This window comes from Argopecten irradians, chromosome 12, assembly GCF_041381155.1.
Source record: "Argopecten irradians isolate NY chromosome 12, Ai_NY, whole genome shotgun sequence".
In the NCBI taxonomy this organism is placed as follows: Eukaryota; Metazoa; Mollusca; class Bivalvia; order Pectinida; family Pectinidae; genus Argopecten; species Argopecten irradians.
The window spans coordinates 7,406,172-7,433,390 of record NC_091145.1 but is presented as its reverse complement, the minus strand read 5'-3'; the positions used below and the strand labels follow the sequence as shown (position 1 = coordinate 7,433,390).

The 27,219-nt window shown below is 34.5% G+C and overlaps 2 protein-coding genes and 2 pseudogenes across 2 annotated transcripts; 2 read left to right on the top strand and 2 right to left on the bottom strand.

Moving 5' to 3' along the window:
* Window positions 1–8,634: 8,634 nt before the first annotated feature.
* Window positions 8,635–10,216, bottom strand: LOC138336905 (uncharacterized). Its single transcript, XM_069286522.1, has 3 exons — window positions 9,810–10,216; window positions 9,321–9,533; window positions 8,635–8,994 (listed from the first exon to the last, which is right to left on the bottom strand). The coding sequence occupies exons 1-3, from the start codon at window positions 10,033–10,035 to the stop codon at window positions 8,768–8,770; spliced, it is 666 nt and encodes a 221-aa protein (XP_069142623.1). The 5' UTR covers window positions 10,036–10,216; the 3' UTR covers window positions 8,635–8,767.
* A 2,866-nt stretch (window positions 10,217–13,082) lies between these two features.
* LOC138336958 (uncharacterized) lies at window positions 13,083–14,948 on the top strand. Its single transcript, XM_069286600.1, has 3 exons — window positions 13,083–13,793; window positions 13,963–14,169; window positions 14,587–14,948. Exons 1-3 carry the CDS (start codon window positions 13,568–13,570, stop codon window positions 14,811–14,813), a joined length of 660 nt encoding a protein of 219 aa, XP_069142701.1. The 5' UTR covers window positions 13,083–13,567; the 3' UTR covers window positions 14,814–14,948.
* A 5,522-nt stretch (window positions 14,949–20,470) lies between these two features.
* On the bottom strand, window positions 20,471–22,654 carry LOC138336721 (uncharacterized; annotated as a pseudogene).
* A 2,842-nt stretch (window positions 22,655–25,496) lies between these two features.
* Window positions 25,497–26,799, top strand: LOC138336623 (uncharacterized; annotated as a pseudogene).
* Window positions 26,800–27,219: the final 420 nt, after the last annotated feature.

The following is a 27,219-nucleotide window of genomic DNA, read 5'->3' as shown; positions in this document are numbered from 1 at the left end:
CCAGTTCCCAACCCCATGTCCTTGTCTCCATTCCAGAAGGTTCAGTTCCCAATCCTCCATAGGTCGGTCAGGATGATAGTCAATATCATCATTATTGTTTTCATCGCAGTTGTTTATATCATCTGTATATTTGTTGTTGCTTTCATCAATAATAGCGTTTTAGGCCTATGTTATATATATCCCAGTGGAAGGGGCACAGTCGTTTCGGCACTTCTTGGAAGTCGTTTCAGTACTCATGAAAAGGTCGTTTCGCCATTTCGTTTTGTCTTAGAATAAAACCATATAGGACCCGAAGGACATGGTTTTCGAGATAAATATGAAATAACGAAGAGAAATAATAAGTTTTATTTAAGACAAATAATTTATTAATTTAATTTATTTAAATGAGTAATCAATGAAACTAAAAAAAGAAAATTATTGTGATTACATTTTTAAAACGAAATTTTATGAACCCTTTTCAATTGTTTCAACTGATAAATATTTAGTCCCAATCATAGTGTGTTTCGAAATGATTATATTTGTATGTAGCCTGATTAACATGTCTTTTCATTTCAGCTTGATCTTGACTTTGTAGACACCTCAGAGCCAGGTTTCTACAGGAAAGGTATCGTGGTGGACGGTCGCCGACATATCCTATTGATGTCAGATCGTCAGTAGTGGAGTAGCTCCAGAAGACAAAGACCTGGTACATGGACTGCGCCTTCCATTTGGTGAACGAGCCTTGGACGCGGCTGTTTTCAGTTCACGAAACATCAATCCGACGAATGCATGAAATAGATCCCCTGGGCATTTTGTTTCATGTCTGGAAAGCGAGAAACGATTATTATGCCGTAAGTATCAATATTTAGAAATAAAGTAAAAACCGTTATACATACAAAAGCAGAAACATGTACATGTTCACATGTAATTAGGATATCAACAAAGCTATGGAATTCCAGATAAACTATGCATATCAAGTATAAAAATTTAACGGCGGATTTGCTTTTCAAATTGGGTAATGATTTTAATACAAATTTTATAGAATAAAAATATGTTTTTCAGGTTCTGAGAACTATCAATCGACGTCTGGACAGGATCAGTAAAGATAGGTTCGTTTGGATTTTGAGGCAGGTTTATAGCAGGCCATCCATCGCAGATTCCCAGACGTGAATAATGCAGGGATATAACCTAAGAGGATCACACCGAGGTCTACAATTTTCTGAGCGAGGTGATGGCTCTCCACTGCCTTACCTATGGAGCATATCTTTGTAGCATTTGATACCCTATGAGAGAGCACATTCTCTGGACCCCTTCTGGAATTGATGAATTACAAGGGGTCATGTTCGGATGACCTTTTTACCACGTAGACATTGGAAACTCCATTTCGTTCCAGTATATGTATACCTTTAGCTTTGTTGTGCTTCTTTGGGCGAGATGACTACATACACGGAAATAATTCTGACAGCTTTTTTCAAACTATTTCGTCCCCAGTCAAGATTCTGGCAGCGGCAATTGATTGGCCATTTCCAAAGGTCACCAGAACATGACCCCTAATTGGATGTTGTCAGGTCCTCATATCAACGTAGTGATATAAAGGATCTGTATGTTATTCCTATTGGGAAAATAATCCAAGAAAGAAATAATTTGTTCATTTTTTTCTACTTGAAGTGACTTTTATTTCTTCTTGATGTAACTTTTATTTCTACTTCAGAATCTTCCCCATCGGTGATTGGAGCGTATTCCAGACGCCAATCCGCACCAATAACGACATTAAAGGTTAGCACCACCGCCTCAACACCGGGGTCAACATCAAGGGACCTGTGCCATTCTATCTCTTGGTCCAGGAGCTCTATCACGAGGCATCATCTATGCCCGTTCAACTCAGAATGGTCACAGAAGGGAAACTCCGTCGATCCAGAGGTAGTGTGACTAGTAGCTGTAATATTGTAGCTCAAAAGACTTTTTTAAACAGACAGATAATGGTGTCGACTTTAGAGCTACAACTGGTGCCTATTACTGTTAATGGAGCAAAGTAATGATTATGCAAACCATTATTAAAACGCTTGTAAGCATTTTACCATACTTGTTTTATATATTTTACCTACTAGGCAATAAAACTAAACCGTAAAAAATGGCAAATTTTCAGCATGACATTTTTTTTTTACATTATACATATGAAAGTCTTTCTGAAGGGAATTTACACGGCAAGTCTACCAATTGTGATTTTCACGTTATGTGAACGGGACGTTAGATATCATAAGAATGATAGTAATGTTTATTTTTAACAAACATAATATATAAATGAATGTATACGCACAAAATAATTGGAAACCTACACAAAAGTATAGAAAACTGCGTGATTTTCTGAGGCACTGCTTAACTAGGACACATAGGCACCATTTCGTACCCGGCCGAAAGGTATTGTAGGCCGGGTACGTGTATTCGTTCTACGTGACTAGAAGACTCAACGCAGAGTCTTCATGCTGTACAAGGATGATCAACGCAAGAGGAGCACATCTTCCAAGTTTCTATAGAAGACGGCTTCCTTCCTTCATCGCTAGTGATTGTGACAATGTTCCAAACATTGTTTACATTTCAAGCAGTTGTTCAATGACCCTAACTGTAAATCATTTCAATCAGTGTTATAAGTATCTGGTGCTAGCTTATCAACATTAAATAATTTTCCCTACGTGTGTTCTACAGGGTGCTCCATTTAGGCCCGTTTGTTTATAGGGTTTTCTGGCCCTACAGGTAGGGCGTTAGAATCCCCTATTGCATGATCGTAAAAGGCGACTAAATTTAGGATCTTTTCTTTTCTTCCTAACTGACTTTATCTTTCCTAATGCCTCCCTTGGCACCGCCTCACTTTTGGCCTTGAGTTGAGCGTTCGCCCCTGTGAGGAGGGCTCTGGGTTCTGTCCCCTGGCCGAGACACACCAAAGTCTATAAAAGTGGTAGTTTCTGCTCCTGCTTGGCGCTCAGTACACAGGGAGTGAGACGACTGGTTCGCCCGTTGTCAGTATAATGTTACCGGGTGGAGTGTGTTGCTTGGTGTCTTCGGCGGCATGCTTCAGTGATATTGCACTATAAAAAGGGCAACAGTTCCACTATACAAGAAGACACAACATAAATATACCGCAGTCTCCCAAAACACGCAACACACCGCATGCATGGGAGGCCGTCCTTACATGACCATAGCTGTTAATAGGACGTTAATTAATCAAACAAACAAACAAACATTATAGGGTTTTTTCCATTATCTTATTGGAATGCAAAAAAATATTATTATTTAACGTTATTTATTTAACGTTATTTTGCGTTATCAAGGTATATTTTGCTTTTTTGTGCATTTAGAACAAGTTTCTTTTTAAGGAAGATAGTACCATGAATAACAAAGCAAGTTTAAGAAACTTTTTTCGCAGTAATGTTTTGAGAAAAGCTGCATTTCCAGCTAGTATTTGAAAAAATGGCCACTAGTGTACTATTAGTGTATATTTACTATTACAAAGAAGGCTAGATCATGGGCATATCGTAACAAAAAGAAAATTTTACAAATGATAAATCACACAATGGCATGTTAAGTATGCTGGTTGGTTAGATTAACAGTCAGGATCACGTAAGGACGACGTCTAATGAATGAGGTGTGTTGTGTGTGGGAGACGGCAGTAATCCTCGATACTCCATGGGTTCCTATCACTTACTATCTATACACCTCTGGATTATCTCATAGTAAAACTGGAGGCAACAGAAAAGAACAGGTAATGTAGTCATTTCATGTACATCAAAAGAGCCGTATTACAGTACACTGTGGTTGACTGTGTGGCTTTGATGTTAGGCGTCGTTCCCTCTGTAGTCTTCAAAGGAAATCTTTGATAACCAGTGATTGGTCAAATATTTTCCTCTGAGCTGCATTCAATTTCACTATGAGATAGTCCTGGGGTGCATAGATCGTAAGTGATCGGAACCCCTGGAATATCGAGGATGGACTGCAGTATGCTCGTGTCGTGACTCTGTAATAATGGAACTTTTGCCGTTTTTATTTCATAAATTAATGTTTAGATGATTTAAACAAAATCTCTTTGGACCTGTTGTGAATTTTTCAATTTGCACGAGGCATTTTTACTGTCTTTGATGATAAAACATTAAAACGCCCAAAAGTTTCATTATCGTCGAAATAGATGCATTATACATATAAAAAAAAACAACTTTGAATCAAACATTGCAGATTAAAAATTAAAAAATACATTTATGAATTAGAATTCTTAGATATCAATTGAAAGGTTAATGTCAAAATGATTGCCCAGATATTGAAAACAATACAATATAAAAAAGCGCATTCCAAAAATGAAAATGTACAGTGGTTTATGTATCTAACACTTACATTAGTATCCTTTAGCTGATATTTTCTGCTGAAAAACTAATATATACTTGTCCGAGATTTATATAATTAAGATGATACTATTGATATAGACGCTATTTTCATTTCAAAGATAAAGCTTGTGTTTCACACTTACAACTCAGTTGATTAACAGGGCTAGGACAATTACTATTCATCCACTAAATATTTTGAAATTTCAATATTTAACTTTTGAAATCAATTCATATACAGTCCTGTAATATTGCCACTTAAAGGCCAAATGACTGGGATTTATGTCACTTAAACAAGAAAATCTTTCCGCTGATATGGTTTTGGCGTTGTTTTGGGTGACGGACCTTGGACCCGTTATGGGGAAGTACTTGATAGGTATTTACAAGGGATGATACATACATCTTAATACTGATGTATAATCATCCGTCTGTTTGTGTACTAGTTATATACGCCCGCCTGCCCAGCAACTGGACTATGGACTGTCATCTACCTAACGCCCACGCGACTTGACCCCGAAGGACAAACAGAAAATATTATTGAAATTAAAATCAAAAATAAAACTAGCTAAATAAGACCCAAAAAATAATCAATGATATAACGATAATTTAAACACATGAAAAAAATTCTGGAGGATATGAACAACTTTTGTTTCATGGATGATATACCGATCAAAACCTCGTTTTGCTATATAGGAAACGGATGCCGACAACAAACCTTAAAACTTATAACAGTAAATAAACACGATTAGGTTAATTACTATAAGTCCACAAAATTTAGCAATCGTATTCCTATATTTTAGGCAAATTACATGGAATATGACAGAGATTAAAGGTTTGCATAGGTGCGTTTTTCGAGAAATCGGGGTCAAAAGTGAGATTGTAGAGCTGTTTCCTATCATAAAAATATAACGATTTTATAAATAAACGTTGAATAATCTATATGTAATGTTGGTGTCTTCGGCGTTATGCTTCAGTGATATAGCACTATAAAAAGGGCAACAGTTCCAATATACAAGAAGACACAACATGAATATTCCGCAGTCTCCCAAAACACGCACCTCGCACAACATACACGCAACACTACGCACACATGGGAGGCCGTCCTTACATGACCATAACTGTTAATAGGACGTTAATTAATCAAACAAACAAACTATATGTAATGTATCCCCTTACAATACAGTTGAGCTCGAGCCTTGTTAATAATTAGTTACTGGTTTTATATTTAAAATAAGAAAAGATGGGAACTTAAATTTAAATTGCTCCCAGACAAACATTTCTAATATATTTAAAGACTTTTATTCAAAGCTGCATGAAGCGAGCATTCATTTCCCTTAAACAATTTTAATTTCAGTAGATTGAATTTAAAAAAGAAAAGAAAAAGAAAACATTATATATAATGTGCTCTCTGCATCGACGTTGAGGCTTATTACCCGGTCTGGATGTCGATTGCAAATCCTCCTTATCGACTAGTTCAATTTCAATGAACGTTCATAATTATGTTTAGGACTGTGAAGTGCCGAACATCTGAATGTTCTGACAATTTTGGTAACCAGGCCACGATACACAGGATTTTGTAAAATAGTCAATTATTCATTTGTCTTTAGAATTGTTTTGTACAAACTTGTCAAGCTATGTAACATATTTATTTCTATTATCATGTCGCACATTACATGGTTTAATGTAGATTTCATTTCACATCTCAATTGTCAAAGGAAATATAAAAAAAAAAAAAAAAAAAAAATAGAAAAAAAATATATATTGCTATGATAAGGGTATATTTTAGTATATCAAATAGTATCTGTTCATTCCTAAATATTCCAATATATTTTTTTTTTAGAAATGTAGACATTATATGAATTATGAAAAGTCTATATATGAATAAAACCACGTATTGTAATAAATTCTTTACTTAAAGCAACTATTACTTTAACACAAGAATTACAAATCAGCGAAAATTTAAACTTTCAGTAAACTATCATAAATATACCTTAACAAGACAATGTTTTGAAGAAATGATACATGTGGTCCCAAAACTAAGCCTTGAAAAAATCATTCAAATAGTTTAATTTTAAAACTATTTTTCATTTATGATGAACTTTTACGTATTGCTCGATCGAAATCAAGAAAGATCATAATATTCAAGTTTCGCTATCCGAAAGTAAATCTGCGGGAATTTATTTTGAAATGGAAATATCCAAAATTATTGGATTATTCTTAAATTACACCGTATACAACTTTGGATTTAATTTGTGCTAACATTGAACCGATAGGTAAAATTGTACCTGTTCTTCTCTTCTCGTGCCCCGTAAGTGGCGGCTAAATTGGGGATCTTATATTTTCTCTTCTTCTACAAAGGTGGTAGTTACTCTCCAGTTTAATGCTTAGAATAAATGAAGGTACGACTTGTTTGCCGGTTAACAGTGTAATGTGCGGATGCGGTGCATGGGGCGATGTATGGGGCGATGTCATTAGCGACATACTGGAATAGCACTGTTATAATGAGACACAATACGAATATACCACAGCCTCCTAAAACCAAACACGTCTTTATGGACGTTCCGAACAGTGATCGAATGCGCCGTTCTCTCGGACCTCCTCGGGTCAATAAGTGCATTCGGAACTGCACATGAAAACACTTTTGTGACTAAGATTATGAAGAATAGCGATCTTAGACTGGATTTCCTACTGTAGTTTTTCTACTCTCCGTTAGGCTTCGCTTCGAAAATAGTATTTATGAGCGCAACCTAGCGGAGAGAATTGGTACTAAGGTATGTAATCCATTCTATAGCGATCTATATGTTATCCGCCTAACGGTATCTTAACCTTTTAACATTAAAATCAGGATAGTATAATCGATAAAGACATATTTGTCAGATTGTACTTACATTTGTAGTTCGGTTTGCCCAAAGCTTGATACTGGGTGAAAATCCAGGAGGATCCAAAAATCTGTTTTAGTTTACATACTTCGGATACTAAATATATATCTACATGTATTAGGTATGCAGATATCTCTTCAAAAAGCATACAAAGGCATACAGTTGTGTATGATGACATCGATTTTATCGACATTTTTGTGATCGAGTTGAAGTTATCAACTTCGATCGTTGTCACGTAGACGCTTTTCAAGGCTACATTTTTGGCGTCAAAATTCAAATTTCTGCTTGAATATTTGCCTAAAACGACTATTGAAGCTAAGATATCTTGACGACAGACAAATATATTTTGATCAAATGTTTTCCCGTTAAAACAGTATGAAATATGGATTGTCAAAAGGGTAAACGAAGTGGAATCTTTACAAAGAATTTCCCATAATTATTTTTTTAATATGATATTCTGGCAAAATGATGGCTTATTTGTGCCATTTCTTAGCTTTGTAGAGAGTCATATCGTTGGCATTGTGACATAAAATTAACAGTTATAACAATTGTATAATAAGACCATTACATTTTATAATGTTGAATATAAAAGATGTACTTTACAGAAATAATATCGCACGACTTTGGTCTATTTATATAATTGTGAAAAAGTCTTTTAGGGGGTAGGGGTATAGAAAGGTTAATTTCTCAAAAAATTCCGCGGTCAATTTTTTATATTCTTTATTGGTAACTCATTCAACTGTCTAATTATGTGGACAAAATATCAGGAAAACACAATTTTTTGAAATTATGTATTTAAGTTGAAATACAAATGGAAAATTTCGCCATTTTAGCTATCATTTATAAGCATTCCCGTAAAATTTCACAATCAATGTATTTTTAAGAGTGGAAACTACATTGAGGTCATTAATAGCCATATAAACTTACATTTTAAAGATAAAAAAATGATGTTGTTTGTAATATTTCAGTATATTACCAAGCTTAGATATGTGTGTAAAATTTTATTTTGAGAAAAAACAGACTGTAAAGTGGGGTTATTGAGAGTACAATATTTCCAAAACCGCAGGGTCAAATTTAAAACTATGTCTAAATAAGAAGATAATAGAAGAACTCTCAATCACGATATAACGTTGTTCGAAAGCTTATGTAAGAGTACCAGGAGATGACTTTCTCCCACCGTACGAAATTCTAGGTCATATTCATGCGAGGATATTTGATACGACAAAGGAGAACTAATGAAACACGTTGTAAGCTGTTCGGGTTTATAAGAAGGGTTATTGATTTCATGGTAATATATATATAGTTAACAATAATGAGCAGGACTGCAATTATGACCCACATTTCTTACGAAGGTTGATAATTATTTTTAATAACTACTAAGGCTCTCACAAACAATCAAAATATATTCACAATATATATATATTTTATTAAAAAAACATAATAAAAATTTCACAAATAATCTCAGAAAATGAATATCGTGGAGAATAGATGCATGTCAAAACATTGCGAAATAATGCATGGAAATATATCCGAGTTTTTCATTTATATATCAACACATCCTGATGCCTCTGGGTCAAATATCCGGCCCTTCTTTCCCTGTGGACACAGACCCTGGTAGATCACGCGCTCGCCTCGACAGACAACAAAATAAGGGGTCTGTTCCCTACCAGGCCACACATTCAGCCCGTCCAGTTGTCCAGAACAGCTGGGATGACGGGCGCTACACGGAACACAGTTAGGACCTTCACACTGATTGGCTTTGTAATCACCTGAAACAATTATTTTTAAATAGAGACAGCATCCATTGCGAAGTAGCTATTCGAGTACTTTGCGATTGTTGAATACATTCGAAACATTCATTGACCATTATAGGTACTGGTGCTTGATACCGACACACCGTAGAATCCCTAAGTGCAGAATGCAGAAGTATTCTTAATTAGGGGCCCTGTAAATCATACCGTAAAAAGCAATTAACTTGATCAATTGTTAAGAAATCAGTTTTCGATATAGACAACTGTAAAGTTGTAAACCAACTTAGTTCAGTGCGACTGAATTACGGTAGAATAACACTACCATTTAACGTTTCATTACTTACATGGATCTTTGGGTTCGAATCTGTCCCCACATTTCACGGAGTCAGGATGTGCACACCGTTTCATGTCCTCATCATACAGCAGTGGATATGCACATTCTCGTACTTCCGGTATAGCGGGGGTCCCCAGCTCCCTAGGAACTGGGCAGTACATGTATTTGGCACAGGACTCTTTCAACGCACCATAACAATTTGGACGAATGAGTTTGTCTGAGCCTGTATAAATAAAAAAATATTCATTGAAATGGCCTTTTAAATATAACGCGAAACATAAATATCTATTCAGATAGTTTTTAAATCTGTTTTGATGATTACGAAGTTTCAACTACTATTTCTAATACAGTCAATCCTGGATAACACACTCGACTAGTATTACTTTACTTTGAATTATCAGAGTGTCCGAGATATCTTTATTAAACTAATGCGATTTGACTGAAGTTTCAACATCACATACATACTAAAGCCAGAGTGATGTTTATACAGAATACTTACATTTGTCTAGTCTGGATCCTTTGGGTACACATGCTTTACTGGTAGGGTCCGTCACCATGTTCGGAGGACACGAGTATTTCGTTCTTAGTCCATTGTAACACATATAGAACACGGAACAATCTGTCGGGTCTTCTTTCCACTGAACACCGGTGCTACTCTCGCACTCCTTACCAATATCTATGGCTGAGACATAGGTCAACACCGATAAAATAACTAGTACGTTCATTTTCCTTAGTTATTAAATGCTTCTTCTCCGGCAGTTCTCTTACAATATTGAGTAATTGTGCGTCTGATTTGCCTGTCCATATTTCCCTTTTATATACATTTTACACATCCCACAAAGTGGATGATGATGCCATATTGGTATGAATTGCTGACCCTCATGTCGCCCCCACACGGTGATCTACCCAGTACTTACGCGTATACGTAGTCAGTGTATTTAAAAGCTGCTGGTCATCACGACAAATCTGACGAAGCATGAATGGACATGGATATTCCTAACAACCATGGTACGACAGGAGCGTCAGATATGCTGGTGGAGACATCCAAGGTGTTATACAAACACTCTTACTGTCTACTATAGGAATTAAAAAATTCTCCTCTCTTCAGAACTGTAACATGGGCGGCTATTTTAATATCTTATTACGTCACTGATACAAGGTGACGTGAGATGTAAAAGTAAACTTTAAACTTTAAATTGTTAAATCTTATATACATCTTCCGTAATTCTGGTCGGAGGATTGTCAAAACGCACCAAAACGTTTATCTTTGAAATCGAAAAAAAATATTGTACTAATCATTTCTCGTTATTGCACAAGAAAATGACAGAAACACCATACCGTCATCAAATTCACATTTTACAGTATTTAATGTTTAGTTGCTTATTTAAGATTTAAGATTTTAATTGTTTCACTCAGATACATGAAAATGTGTTACATGAGGATATATAATAATATAAATAGACATCTACATGATAATATAAATAGACATCTACATGTACAAGGTATAAAAATAGAATTTTTTTAGAAAAATCACAAATTTGTTTATATCTTGGATACTGCAAACATTCAATAGACGCTCTAATTAAAAAAAACCGTAGCATATTTAGTGTAGTACTGAGCAAAATATTTTCTCTAATAGCTTTAATTTCTCTGTTTTCATATTTGAAAAGTTCATGAAAATCATCTCCAATATCAACATAACATTAATTACATATTATATTCTATTTTTGGATACCAAGCCATTGCCCAGTTTCAATAGGGAATTTTATATAAGCGGTACGAAATTTTGTAATAGTTATTATGTTTTGTACTTTGTTAAATAAGTTTCGAAAATAAATTATTATTCAAATTTTTAATAAAACCTACCTTTGGACGAGGATTATGTGTGCGAACCATAGATCACATAACAAGGCTTGCTAGCCCTAACATTTAAAATTCTTTTGCAAAATTTCAGATCGGTTTGCTCTAAAAGCTTTTAATCTTCGTAATGCCAGATTTCTGACCCATATAAAAATTGGTTGAAATATTATTATTCACATAGCCTAATTTGTAGATCTACTGGTATTGCCTGATTTCGATTTTCTTAAAGATGCTCCTCCGCCGACAGAGCATAAACGATGTTCATCATTTGAACAATAATTCGTGTTAAATCATATATATATATATATGTCTAATTAACACAAAAAAGTAACAAATAATTTATTTTGCTTTTGGTGCATGCGCAATCAGAAGTTCATTCAATATAGGACATAATGCCACGGATTTTTTTCGTGATGCAATTAATTACTATTAATATTTTTATCTTGAAATAAAAAAAGAAGCTCAAACTTTTTCAAAGATTGTAATGGTGTAAAGTAAGTAACTTTAGTAACTGTAGAAACATACTAAATCGTCTGCTCCTGTTTTTGATAGAGAAAAAAATACCATCTTTAAAAAATTGAAAATCTGGATTTTTTGCTTGTTTTATAAGCCTCTGTCTAGCCGCCACAAAATTTCCGTTAAATTCAAAAGTAATTCCCAGAAATGTTAAGCAGTCTTCAATTTCCAATATTTTATTATCGAGAATAAAGTTGTTTTGCTGTCTATACTTTCTTTTGCTAAATATCATTACTTTAGTTTTATTAACGTTTACTTCTTAGTTCCATACTTTACAATATTCGCTGAAATTATTCAGTGCAGCATGCATATCTTCAACACATTCCGCAAAAATAACAGTATCATCAGCATATAATAGTACGAATACTTCTAAAAAATACGTAAAATACTCTTGTTATAATCTCATTGGATATAGAAATGAATGATAAATGAAACAGAGCGCTACAAAGGTATTATATAACTATATTAAAATATGGCTAACATTTCACCTTTATCGTTCATTTCCTGCTCTTCGAAGTGAATACAGTGTTGTGCAATTATGCCCTGGATGAAGGATCCATATAATTACAAAAATATCAAGTTCTGATGTATCTTATGTTATTTACATTAACTGCAACAGCGGAAACAGCCTTCATTGAAACCTTTAGCTACAGAAACTGTATTGGTTAAATAGATCAATGTGGAAGACAACATCATCTGATTTATTGTAATCCAATTAGTATTGATGTGTTTAGAATCTTCTCCTCTAGAATTGATAATTTTATTTAGAGTTTTAGAAGGCCTTTTGGTATTATATTTCCACCTAAAACAATAGTTACGAGTTTAGATAGAGAACATATTTGCACATTGTATAACCAATTTTAAATAAAAGAAAAGTAATAAATACAATTCCCTTAATCGCAAACTAATAGTATAAGTACATAATTAATTCGCTAAACCGTATGTAATGTTTCTTGCTAATATGTGTAGTCGATATCCACAAAAGAATTTAACGAAAACTTTATTGCTACAATTATGTATGTACGGTAAACATAAATTGCATACCTTCCCTCGTTTCATATTTTATAATATTTCATTTGTACTCATTTTCAACAAGTGAGTTTATTGTAAGCTACCTGAAATCCCGACATTGAATCATTATTGTCGAACATACATGAAGATTCTTAAAATTTCAAAATAAATTACACAATACTAAAAGAACTAGTAAACTCATTTGATATTTTGATATACAATGTACATTATTCTGTTTATTAACAAACTTATTGTAGTTTAATTTGATAGAACCATATAAAAGGTAACAATACATGATTGCTTCAATCGTATTCAAACCGACATCGCAATAACATTTTAGTAACTGTTGATAAGATGGATTATAAGTAGGTGGCTGGAAGTCCAAAGTTTATCCTTACTATCTGGTCTAACCTTTCAATGACCAGGAGTCGTATAATTAATAAAATGACCGCCCTGTTTGAACGTTGATGGGAGGGTAATTTGTTTAATTTCTAAATGATCTACGGAGGACATTGTATATGTGTAACACCTCGTTTGTTCTGATCAACATAGCCAGCATTTCTTGCGTCTTTTGGTTGTCAGGAATACACCCATTCATACATGTTTCGTCACATTTATCGTAACTACTAGAAGTTTTGAGGTATCAGCATTGTCGAAGAGGGAACGTGTGTATCGTTTAGAAGTAGTGGGTAGGTGAGGTGAGTGTGGGGGAAATACGGGTCAGTAAATCGTATCAAAATGGCGTCATCACAGAGGTAGTGGGATGATCAAAATGTATATAAAGGGAAATATAGAAAGGAAAAATCAGACACATTCAGCCGATATTGGAAAAGAACTGCATGTTAAAAAGCATTAGATCAAACATTCACCATGAAAGTAATTGTTCTCTTATCAGCTTTGTCAGTTGTGTCAGCTTTTGAAATAACCAAGGAGTGCGAGAGTAGTACCGGTGTTCAGTGGAAAGAAGACCCGACAGATTGTTCCGTGTTCTATTTGTGTTACAATGGACTAAGAACGAAATACTCGTGTCCTCCGAACATGGTGACGGACCCTACCAGTAAAGCATGTATACCCAAAGGATCCAAACTGGACAAATGTAAGTAATCCATTATGGTTAAGCATGCCCATAACAATAAGCTAATCAAGCAAATACACACAAGCATAATCAAACCAACATAAAACAATAACAAATAAAACACAACAGAGTTACTCTCAAAGGTTCTGACCCTATCCCAAATCAAAACTTTTATTATTTCGTTTCCCAGGCTCATACCCTGCTCCACAATGTAATGCTGGTGTGAAAGAATCCTGCGCCAAATACATACATTGTCCAGCCTCCGGGGACCTGGTTCTGCCTGTTATACCGGAAGTACGTGAGTGTCCCTACCCGCTCCTGTACGATGAGGACAGTAAGCAATGTGCCCATCCAGACTCTGTGAAATGTGGAGACAGATTTGAACCAAAGGATCCGTGTAAGTCACAATTCCTTACATTTTACGAAATATGGTAAAACACCAAGATTCGTTTTCTCCAATATTTTGCTATGTCATATTCTGTCGTTTCGGTCTTCCGCTGCATAAACTTTAAATAACGAGTTAAATTATTATTTTAGTGTATGATGCAATCCCTTAAAATTAATTACAGAAAATACTATTAAAAATTAGAAGGCATTGTTAGTGGTTTATCGCCTATGTGACTCCTCCCCTTACAAGGCTTTGTCTCACTGACTAAAGTCTGTTTTCCGTCGGCTTAATAAAAGTGGCTGAAAATGTAGAAATATGCATTAAGGCATTCCTATCCGAGATATCAAATCTTACTGCAACTGTATTGCCATATAAATAATTCCATAATGTTTCCAAACACTAAATATCTTTTACTTATCATTTCAGGTGATTACACAGCCAATCAGTGTGAAGGTCCAAACTGTGTACCGTGTAGCGCCCGTCATCCCAGCTGTTCCGGACGACCGGACGGACTGAATGTGTGGCCTGGGAGGGAACAGACCCCTTATTTTGTTGTCTGTCGAGGCGAACGCGTGATCTACCAGGGTCTTTGTCCACATGGAAATAAGGGACGGATATTTGACCCAAAGGCATCAGGATGTGTAGATTTATAAAAGACTGTGATAATATACTTGACCATATTCATGTAATTGATGATGTTATATACTTTACTTGACGATCTCCACAATGATATTATTCGTCTGAGATTATATTGTATGTTTACTATCATGATTTTATTATGTCAAATAAAAAAATAAACCGAATCATTACGTCTTGTTTACTCATTAAAAACGAATAAGTGCTATAAAAATATTTGACATTATTTGCTTTCCCATATAATGTGTCCATATTGCAATCAGGACAGAAGCGTCAGGATTGAAAGCGGTAACAAGGAAGTCCATTATCCACGTATCATTTGTATCTAATCCTTTCAAAATGTAATATTCTTTATGCAACGAGAACATTTCTCAAAATTGTAATCATACTCATATTGAATTTCATGAAACTCATGCGGAGTTACCATAATTTATGTTTTATGAGATAAATTGAATCGTGCATACACTCATCAGGTGATATTGTCTATGGAATTTAACAAGCGCAATATCTTAGCATTAATGTATACTGCTGAACGATTAACAATAGACGACTACAGAGAAAGACAAGTAAAGGAATTCTTACAGCACTATTCCATATTCTTAACGGATTATAAGGGCCCATTTTATTTGTAAATCATAAAACATTCATTCTCCACAAAGACAGAATGCCGTAAAGTAAGTTTTTTTCTCTTTTCACATTTTGGTTATTACAGATATTATACAAACAACTTTTTTTCTTGTATTTCCCTCAGATATAAGTTCAGGTCATACACATATAATTCAATTTGAAGGCATGACAGGCAAAAATGAAATACATTATTTGTACAATGCTGTGTTACAAAATGAAGTAAATTAGTTTCTGCTCCTGCTTAGCGCTCAGCATACAGGGAGTGGGACGACTGGTTTGCCCGTTGTAAGTATAATGTGACCGGGTGGGGTGTGTTGGTTGGTGTCTTCGGCGGCATGCTTCAGTAATATAGCACTATAAAAAGGACAACAGTTCCACTATACAAGAAGACACAATATGAATATACCGCAGTCTCCCAAAACACGCACCTCGCACAACATACACGCAGCACATCACATACATGGGAGGTCGTCCTTACATGACCATAGCTGTTAATAGGACGTTAATTAATCAAACAAAAAAAATCATATATAATACTTCGTAAAACTAATTATTTCATTCTGAACATTTTCAAAGATGCTCCACCGCTGACAAATGGTATGTTTTCGCTATCAAAAACAGGAGCAGACGATTTTGTATTTTTCTTCAGTTGCAAAAGTTACTTACTTTACACCATTACCACCATTGAAAAGTTTGAGCTTCTAATTTTACTTCAAGTTAAAAATATGAAAAATAATTAATTGTATCCCGAAAAAATTCCGTTGCACTATATCCTATACGGAATGAAGTAATGATTGCGCATGCACCAAAGAGGAAATAAATTATTTTATGTTAGTTTTTGTGTTAATAAGGCATATATATACATGATTAAACACCAATTATTGTTCAAATGATGAATATCATTTATGCTCTGTCGGCGGTGGAGCATCTTTAAGTTAAATATAGGAAAAATAATTAATTGCATCCCCCCAAAAAAAATCCGTGTCACTATATCATATATTGAATGAGGTACTAATTGCGCATGCACCAATGGCGAAATAAATTATTTTATATTATTTTTTGTGTTAATTAGACATATATATATACACGATTAAACACCAATTATTGTTCAAATGATGAATATCATTTATGCTCTGTAGGCGGTGGAGCATCTTTAACATAGAAATAGGCATGAGGCTTATACTTGATGTAAATCCCCACGTATCTGGCTGACATCATTATCACATTGGACATCTGATAACTATTCCGGCACGTGCATGTAATATATAAGACAATCATCTGACATACCGCAGTATTCCAAAACATGCACCACAAGCTACACACCGCATACATGGGAGGCCGTTCTTACACGACCCTTGTTGTTAAAAGGATGTTAATTTAATCAAACAAACAAACAACCAAAACGAAGCTGCTCCCCTGTTTGTTCCAAAGCACTGCTCAGAGCTTCCCCTGATTTTCCAGAAAACAACGATCATTACTGACATCCTGATCTTGATCTGAACTACGTACACCAAGCCCGCATCAATTCAAAGATTCGGTTCCTCGCTAAATACTAAAAAGTAAATAGTTGTGTGTTCTGTCACCTGGCCGCCGAGACACACCAAAGTCTATAATACTGGTAACGTAGTTTCTGTTCCTGTTTAGCGCTCAGCATTAAGGGAGTGTGACGACTGGTTCGCCCGTTATAATGTGATCGGGTGGAGTGTGTTGTTTGGTGCCTTTCGCCGCCTGCTTCAGTGATATAGTTCTATAAGAAGGGCAACAGTCCGACTATACGAGAAGACACAACTCGAATATACCGAAGTCTCATAATACACACACCATTCACTTCATACATAGTACACACCGCATATATGGGAGGCCATCCTTACATAACCCTGGCTATAAATTTGATTTTGATTAATCAAACCATGAATGACTGTGGCTTGACATTATACATAAAAACTAATTCAAGTATATGATCTGGCCAACGCCTCTTCTTTGCCGGACACAGAGTTCGCAGTAAGTTATGGAGCGTGTGGTTGTCTTTCTTTTGACTATTACCTTCTGGGTGATATGCTGTTGTCCAATTCTTACCATACATTACATACTACCGCTTCAAAATTTCAGACTCATACCACTTCCCTTGAGCCTCTCGAAGAGATTTGGGAACCATGAGTATATTAACTGACCACGTAATTTCTGAATAATAATTTAATTCAAACTTATTATCAGGTAAACAACTTGTTTGATAAATCCAGACACAACTTAAATCAGAAGTATCAGTAGCTCGGAATCTTTATTTGAGGCGTCTTTTTAGCCAGGTCACATAATTATGTTAAGCAATGTTTAAACTTCCATTAACGATATCATTAACGCCCTCAATTTCTAAGAAATCGCGGAGAAAAGCCTTAACTGTATTTTCAGAGTTTTCTGTCTGGTCACAGGTATCTGGAATTCCCGAGAATAACAAATTATTTTTCATGGATTGTATTTGTAGTCTTGAAAATTTTTCGGTAGTTCGGGATTTTCCTGAAGCAAAATTGTTTGTTGCTCTTTGCTATTTCCCTTGCATCACTCAAGTCTTTTTGGATATTTCTAATACGGATGTAAAAAGTATTTATTCTATTATTTATCTGGTCTAGAATGTCCAGTTGTTGGAGAATTTGGTCACTTTGGGAGAGTATGTGAGTATGATTATTGATGACAAAACATTTAAATTCGAAACCGGTCAAACATAAACAGGATCTAAATCGTTAATCAAGTTGTGGAGTCCGGGTGTAAAATAAGTGAAATTTTGACTTTACCTTGGTGAGAGAAACACAGCCTTCTTGATTTAGAGATTACCATAAAAGTAACGTATGAGCAGAAATCTTTTTAAATCAACGTACATTAAAGATGCTCCACCGCTGACAAATGGTTATTTTTTCACTATTAAAAACAGGAGCAGACGATTTAGTATTTTTCTTCAGTTACAAGGTTACTTACTTTACACCTTTACCACCATTGAAAAGTTTGTGCTCCTAATTTTATTTTCAAGTTAAAAATATAAAAAAATAATTAATTTGCATCCCGAAAAAAATCCGTACCACTATATCCTATATGAAATGAACTACTGAATGCGCATGTACCAAAGGCAAAAATAAATTATTTTTATATTATTTTTTGTGTTAATTAGACTATTATATACACAATTAAACACTAATTATTGTTCAAATGATGAATATCATTTTTGGTCTGTCGGCGGTGGAGCATCTTTTATATATGTGAAATATTACTTTACACAAAAATTTTTGAAGAAATAATAATAGTGGTGGTACCAGAAATGAACCTTGAACAACTCCGGCGATGTGATATTGTATTGAGAATTAAATCATGTGTTAACAAGAAAAAACAATCATTTTCGAATAGTCGCAAAAGAAAGTTGGTTAATTTGTATAAAAGTTATTGCAAAATATCACCTGACTGCTGTTCAATATGCTTAAATAAATATTGTTAAAAAAAAACAACATATATCATCTGCATATGGTGCCACTGTACCTTTAAAGCTACATGTCAAACCACCATATTAACACTGTCATTCGCATCACTTCATTAAGATCATTTTATAGCCCGACAAGGTGTTATGTTATTAAGAATTGTCAAGGTATGTTCTTTGATTAAAACCGCAAATATGTATTTTAAAGAATTTGCATCACGACCTATTCTTATAGAGCATTGATTAATATGGATTTTCTTAACGCCCACCAAAAACGTACTGCTTATTTCCACACTACTTATTAAAATAGAAAAGGGAAACAATGGTTACACTTATAGTCATATATCAGTAAATGTAGAATTATTTATCTGAAAAAATGCTTGTTACTTTGACATGGATTTTATAGAGCTCTTTTTTATGTGTCAATAAAATGGTTTGAACAAGAAAAATAATAAGAAAGTTATTGTAGAAAGCTTAGATAACACTGTTTAACACTTTTTCTGTCATAGCTACGGGTGTAATACTGGCTGGTCTAGGGCAATACACTCATACCGCCTGAGGATGTATTGCATGGCTACCCATGCAATAAAGCCTCGTGACGTCACGGCGTCAACAAAATTTCTATTTCCTCGGTAAAATTTTAACATTTTTTCACAACATTGACTGGTTTTACTATAAAAGATGCAAAAAAACCGAGTTTTTGTTGAAAATATCACGTAATTTTTCTTGTATCAAAAATTGATTTTCAGCCATGGATTTCTTCGAAATTTTTCAAAATGGCGGGATATTATAGTTGTAAAATTGCAATAAAACGTCGAGGTTATGAAAGAAAAAATACTCTTTCATAGGTGGATATGAAGGATAGGGATATTCTACCCTCGGGATCACAATATGTTGCAAAACCCTCGACAAGCCTCGGGTTTTACTACATTTTTGTGACCCTCGGTTAGAATATCCCTATATAATTCAGTGATATAACACTATTACAAAGAGATACAATACGAATGTACCACAACCTCCCAAAATTAAGCCCCTCCTTAAAGGACGTTAAAACCAATTTATTATACTCCAGCAAATGTTGGACTCAATACAGATCATATCTATTTGAAATATATATTAAACAGGTTATAGCTACTGTTAAATCAAAACTTCCCCATTATGCTACTCCTAAAAAGTAGGCGAAAGAAGAACTTTCTAGCACAATGTAATGATACACTGAAACAGTTAAAAGAGTATAAGGAGGGCAACTCGGATGGTCAACAATCTTCCTCCTTAAAATCTACCACCGTACGAAAAAATTTTGATCATATCCCTGCAAGAATGTTGTTATCAAGACAAAAGGAGAAGTAATTAAATAGGTTGTAGGATGACTGAGCGTCAATACATGCAGTTGAACCTTAATTACAACCAAAGTTTCATTCGTACTATACATCTTTAGTTTCTAGGACAATGTATAGATAGGCATAGAATAGCAACAAAAACTATTTGATATATTTTTCCTTAAATCGGGGGTCCTAGAAAAAACCAAAATAACAATATTCTCAAATATCTAAATTTTATTAAATAAAATGTAATAAAAATATTGCAGTTAATCTCAGGAAATAAATATCGTGAACACAACATTAATATTAAAACATCGTGGAATACTTTAAATGAATGATATATACGTATAAAATTACATCACAGTCTTTTATATATCAACACATCCTGATGCCTCTGGGTCAAATATCCGGCCCTTCTTTCCCTGTGGACACAGACCCTGGTAAGATCACACGCTCGCCTCGACAGACAACAAAATAAGGGGTCTGTTCCCTACCGGGCCACATATTCAGTCCGTCCGGTCGTCCAGTACAGCTGGGATGACGGGCGCTACACGGAACACAGTTAGGACCTCCACACTGATTGGCTTTGTAATCACCTGAAGCAAATATTTTTAAATATAGACAGAATCAATTGCGAAGTAGCTATTCGAGTACTTTGCGATTGTCGAACATTTCATTGACCATCTAGCTACTTATGCCTGATTCCGACACACCGTAGGCATCCTTAAGTGCAGGTTACTAATCAAAATGAAGTATTCCGTTTTAGGGCCTTATAAATCATACAGTAAAAAGCAATTAACTTGATCATTGGTTAAGATATAAGTTTTCTATATAGAGTACTGTAAAGTTATAAACCAACTTATTTCACTTCGACTGAATTACTGAAGAATAATACTACCATATAACGTTTCACTACTTACATGGATCTTTGGGTTCGAATCTGTCCCCACATTTCACGAAGTCAGGATGGGCACACCGTTTCATGTCCTCATCATACAGCAGTGGATATGCACATTCTCGTACTTCCGGGTTAACGGGGGTCCCCAGCTCCCTAGGGACTGGACAGTACATGTATTTGGCACATGACTCTTTCAACGCACCATAACAATTTGGACGAATGAGTTTGACTGAGCCTGTAGAAATAAAAAAAATATTCATTGAAAATTACCTTATAAAAATAACGCCAAACAGAAATATCCATTAAGATATTATTTACTCTATTTTGTTGATTACGAATTTTCAACTATTTCTTATAATACAATAATTAATTTTTCTTTGTTTTCATACCAAATCTGGCTTTCTGATTGGCCAATATTTTTTTTTGCATACCACTATGAAAAAAAAAATCCGAGAACGGCGCGAAACCCAGACGTTAACGTGGGACGTCACAATAGAGACATGGACGTTGCGTATTGATTTCAGAAAAAAAAAAAAAAAAATAATAAAAAAAAAAAATAACAAAAACAAAAAACCTGGATAAACTCGGAGTCGATTATTGAATCCCTTGCAAAACCACTATAATGTTACATTTAAACATACTTCATTTTATCAAATAGAGTATAAAATTAATTATAAGTATTGATGTCTATTTTTTTAATTTTTATCGGGTTATGAAAAAAAAATTGTTTGCAAACTTTTGTGAGATCCGCTACGCGGATTCACACAGTTTGCAAACAATTTTTTTTTCATACCCGATAAAATTAAAAAATAGTGACATCATTGCTTAAGTAAAACCTGGATAACTCGGAGTCGATTATTGTTACTTTACTTTTAATTATCAGAGAGTCTGATATCTTTATTACATTAAAGCGATTTGACGGTAGCTTCAACATAATATACATACTAAGGATAGAGTAATGTTTATACGAGAAACTTACATTTGTCCAGTTTGGAACCTTTGGGTACACATGCTTTACTGGTAGGGTCCGTCACCATGTTCGGAGGACACGAGTATTTCGTTCTTAGTCCATTGTAACACATATAGAACACGGAACAATCTGTCGGGTCTTCTTTCCACTGAACACCGGTGCTACTCTCGCACTCCTTACCAATATCTATGGCTGAGACATAGGTCAACACCGATAAAATAACTAGTACGTTCATTTTCATGAGTTTTTAAATGATTTCTCTCCGGTGGTTCTCTTACAATATTGAGTAATTGTGTGTCTGATTTGCCTGTCCATATTTCCCCTTTATATACATTTTGAACATCCCACAAACTTGAAGATGATGACGCCATATTGGTATGAATTGCTGATCCTTATGTCGCCCCCACACGGTGATCTACCCAGTACTTATGCGTATACGTAGTAAGTGTATTTCAAAACTGCTGGTCATCACGACAATTCTGACGAAGCATGAATGGACATGGATATTCCTAACAACCATGGTACGACAGGAACGTCTGAAATGCTGGTGGAGACATCCAAAGTGTTGTACAAACACTTTTACTGTCTACTATAGAAATTAAAAAATTCTCCTCTCACAAAACTGTAACATGGGCGGCTATTTTAATATCTTATTACGTCACTAATACAAGGTGACGTGAGATGTAAAAGTAAACTTTAAACTTTAAATTGTTAAATCTTATATACATCTTCCGTAATTCTGGTCGGAGGATTGTCAAAACGCACCAAAACGTTTATCTTTGAAATCGAAAAAAAATATTGTACTAATCATTTCTCGTTATTGCATCAAATTCACATTTTACAGTATTCAATGTTTAGTTGCTTATTTAAGATTTAAGATTTTAATTGTTTCACTCAGACACATGAAAACGTGTTACATGAGGACATATAATAATATACATAGACATAGTCATGACAAGATGGATACACAATCTACATGTACAAGGTGTAAAAATAGAAAAAAGAAGACAAATTGCAAATTTGTTTATAAATTGGACACTGCAAATATTCAATAGACGTCCTAATTTAAAAAAATAGCATATTTAGTGTAGTACTGAGCAAAATATTTTCTCTAATAGCTTTAATTTCCCTGTTTTCATGAAAGTAAATGAAAATCATCTCCAATATCAACATGACATAAATTACATATTATATTCTATTTTTGGATACCACGCCATCGCCCAGTTTCAATAGGGAACTTCATATAAGAGGTACGAAATTTTGTAATAGTAAAATAGTTATGTTTTGTTCCGATCACTTTGTTAAAGATGCGCCACCGCCGACGGAGCATAAATGATATTCATCATTTGAACAATAATTGGTGTTTAGTTGTGTGTATATATGTATAATTAACACAAAAAATAATATAAAATTATTCATTTCGCCTTTGGTGCATGCGCAATCAGTACTTCATTCAATATAGGATATAGTGCCATGTAATTTTTTCGGGATGCAATTAATTATTTAATTATAACGGTGTAAAGTAAGTAACTTTTGTAACTTAAGAAAAATACTAAATCATCTGCTCCTGTTTTGATAGAGAAAATATACCATTTGACAGCGGTGGAGCATCTTTAAAAAATTTAAAATATAGATTTTTGTGCTTGTTTTATAAGCCTCTGTCTAGCCGCCACAAAATTTCCGTTAAATTCAAAAGTAATTCCCAGAAATGTTAAGCAGTCTACAACTTCCAATATTTTATTATCGAGTATAAAGTTGTTTTGCTGTCTACACTTGCTAAATATCATTACTTTAGTTTTATTAACATTTACTTCTAACTTAGTTCCATACTTTACAATATGCGTTGAAATTATTCAGTGCAGCATGCATATCTTTCCGCAAAAATAACAGTATCATCATCATATCATAGAACGAATACTTCTAATAAAATACGTAAAATACTCTTGTTATAATCTTATTGAATATAGAAATGAATAGTAAATGAAACATTTTCCTACCCATTTCAACTCCAAAGAGAGCTTCAAAGGTATTATATAACTATATTAAAATATGGCTAACATTTCACCTTTATCGTTCATTTCCTGCTCTTCGAAGTGAATACAGTGTTGTGCAATTATGCCCTGGATGAAGGATCCATATAATTACAAAAATATCAAGTTCTGATGTATCTTATGTTATTTAACATTAACTGCAACAGCGGAAACAGCCTTCATTGAAACCTTTAGCTACAGAAACTGTATTGGTTAAATAGATCAATGTGGAAGACAACATCATCTGATTTATTGTAATCCAATTAGTATTGATGTGTTTAGAATCTTCTCCTCTAGAATTGATAATTTTATTTAGAGTTTTAGAAGGCCTTTTGGTATTATATTTCCACCTAAAACAATAGTTACGAGTTTAGATAGAGAACATATTTGCACATTGTATAACCAATTTTAAATAAAAGAAAAGTAATAAATACAATTCCCTTAATCGCAAACTAATAGTATAAGTACATAATTAATTCGCTAAACCGTATGTAATGTTTCTTGCTAATATGTGTAGTCGATATCCACAAAAGAATTTAACGAAAACTTTATTGCTACAATTATGTATGTACGGTAAACATAAATTGCATACCTTCCCTCGTTTCATATTTTATAATATTTCATTTGTACTCATTTTCAACAAGTGAGTTTATTGTAAGCTACCTGAAATCCCGACATTGAATCATTATTGTCGAACATACATGAAGATTCTTAAAATTTCAAAATAAATTACACAATACTAAAAGAACTAGTAAACTCATTTGCTATTTTGATATACAATGTACATTATTCTGTTTTTATTCTGTTTATTAACTAACGTCTTGTAGTTTTATTTGATAGAACCAATAATAAAAGGTAACAATACATGATTGCTTCAATCGTATTCAAACCGACATCGCAATAACATTTTAGTAACTGTTGATAAGATGGATTATAAGTAGGTGGCTGGAAGTCCAAAGTTTATCCTTACTATCTGGTCTAACCTTTCAATGACCAGGAGTCGTATAATTAATAAAATGACCGCCCTGTTTGAACGTTGATGGGAGGGTAATTTGTTTAATTTCTAAATGATCTACGGAGGACATTGTATATGTGTAACACCTCGTTTGTTCTGATCAACATAGCCAGCATTTCTTGCGTCTTTTGGTTGTCAGGAATACACCCATTCATACATGTTTCGTCACATTTATCGTAACTACTAGAAGTTTTGAGGTATCAGCATTGTCGAAGAGGGAACGTGTGTATCGTTTAGAAGTAGTGGGTAGGTGAGGTGAGTGTGGGGGAAATACGGGTCAGTAAATCGTATCAAAATGGCGTCATCACAGAGGTAGTGGGATGATCAAAATGTATATAAAGGGAAATATAGAAAGGAAAAATCAGACACACATTCAGCCGATATTGGAAAAGAACTGCATGTTAAAAAGCATTAGATCAAACATTCATTATGAAAGTAATTGTTCTCTTATCAGCTTTGTCAGTTGTGTCAGCTTTTGAAATAACCAAGGAGTGCGAGAGTAGTACCGGTGTTCAGTGGAAAGAAGACCCGACAGATTGTTCCGTGTTCTATTTGTGTTACAATGGACTAAGAACGAAATACTCGTGTCCTCCGAACATGGTGACGGACCCTACCAGTAAAGCATGTATACCCAAAGGATCCAAACTGGACAAATGTAAGTAATCCATTATGGTTAAGCATGCCCATAACAATAAGCTAATCAAGCAAATACACACAAGCATAATCAAACCAACATAAAACAATAACAAATAAAACACAACAGAGTTACTCTCAAAGGTTCTGACCCTATCCCAAATCAAAACTTTTATTATTTCGTTTCCCAGGCTCATACCCTGCTCCACAATGTAATGCTGGTGTGAAAGAATCCTGCGCCAAATACATACATTGTCCAGCCTCCGGGGACCTGGTTCTGCCTGTTATACCGGAAGTACGTGAGTGTCCCTACCCGCTCCCTGTACGATGAGGACAGTAAAGCAATGTGCCCATCCAGACTCTGTGAAATGTGGAGACAGATTTGAACCAAAGGATCCGTGTAAGTCACAATTCCTTACATTTTACGAAATATGGTAAAACACCAAGATTCGTTATTCTCCAATATTTTGCTTTGTCATATTCTGTCGTTTCGGTCTTCCGCTGCAAAAAACTTTAAATAAACGAGTTTAAATTAATTTTTTTTAGTGTATGAAGCAATCCCTTAAAAATTAATTACAGAAAATACTATTAAAAATTAGAAGGCTTATTGTTAGTGGTTAATCGCCTATGTGACTCCTCCCCTTTTTTTTAACAAGGCTTTGTCTCACTGAACTAAAGTCTGTTTTCCGTCGGCTTAATTAAAATGGCTGCTGAAAATGTAAGAATTATGCAAGAATGGTATTCCTATCGGACGAAATCCAATCTTATCAGCAATTTTATGTGCCTTATCAAACTAAAAATTCCGATAATGTTTCACAACAACTAAAATATCTTTTAACTAGCTTTTCAGGTGGATTTACAGAGCCTATCAGAGTGAAAGGTCCAAAACTCGTGTTCCGTTTGTTGTGCGCCCGTCATCCGCCAGCTGTTTCCGGTCGACCGGACGGACTTAATGTGTGGGGCCAGGGAGGGAAACAGACCCCTTAATACGTTGCTTTGTCGAGTGCGATACGCGTGATCTACCAGGGTCCTTTGTACACAGGGGAAATAAAGGGACGGATATGTAGACCCAGAAGGCATCAGGATGTGTAGTTCTATATATAATAAGACTGTGAGAAGTATACATGTACGCATATACAAGTCCTGTGGAGTACAGCGCATATCGTAATAATAACTATACTTGACGATCGCAAAATTGATAATATACGTCTGAGATTATATTTTGTAAATGTTTACTATCATGTTTTTATTATGTCAAATAAAAAAATAAACCGAATCATTACGTCTTGTTTACTCATTAAAAACGAATAAGTGCTATAAAAATATTTGACATTATTTGCTTTCCCGATATAATGTGTCCATATTGCAATCAGGACAGAAGCGTCAGGATTGAAAGCGGGGTAACAAGGAAGTCCATTATCCACGTATCATTTGTATCTAAATCCTTTCAAAATGTAATATTCTTTATGCA

Coding starts and splice junctions, on each gene's coding strand:
- LOC138336905 (XM_069286522.1), bottom strand. CDS start 10,035: ATGAACGTACTAGTTATTTTATCGGTGTTGACCTATGTCTCAGCCATA. Junction 9,534..9,809: donor AGGATCCAGACTAGACAAAT/GTAAGTATTCTG, acceptor TTATTTATACAG/GCTCAGACAAACTCATTCGT. Junction 8,995..9,320: donor ATTCGAACCCAAAGATCCAT/GTAAGTAATGAA, acceptor TAATTGTTTCAG/GTGATTACAAAGCCAATCAG.
- LOC138336958 (XM_069286600.1), top strand. CDS start 13,568: ATGAAAGTAATTGTTCTCTTATCAGCTTTGTCAGTTGTGTCAGCTTTT. Junction 13,794..13,962: donor AGGATCCAAACTGGACAAAT/GTAAGTAATCCA, acceptor TTCGTTTCCCAG/GCTCATACCCTGCTCCACAA. Junction 14,170..14,586: donor ATTTGAACCAAAGGATCCGT/GTAAGTCACAAT, acceptor TTATCATTTCAG/GTGATTACACAGCCAATCAG.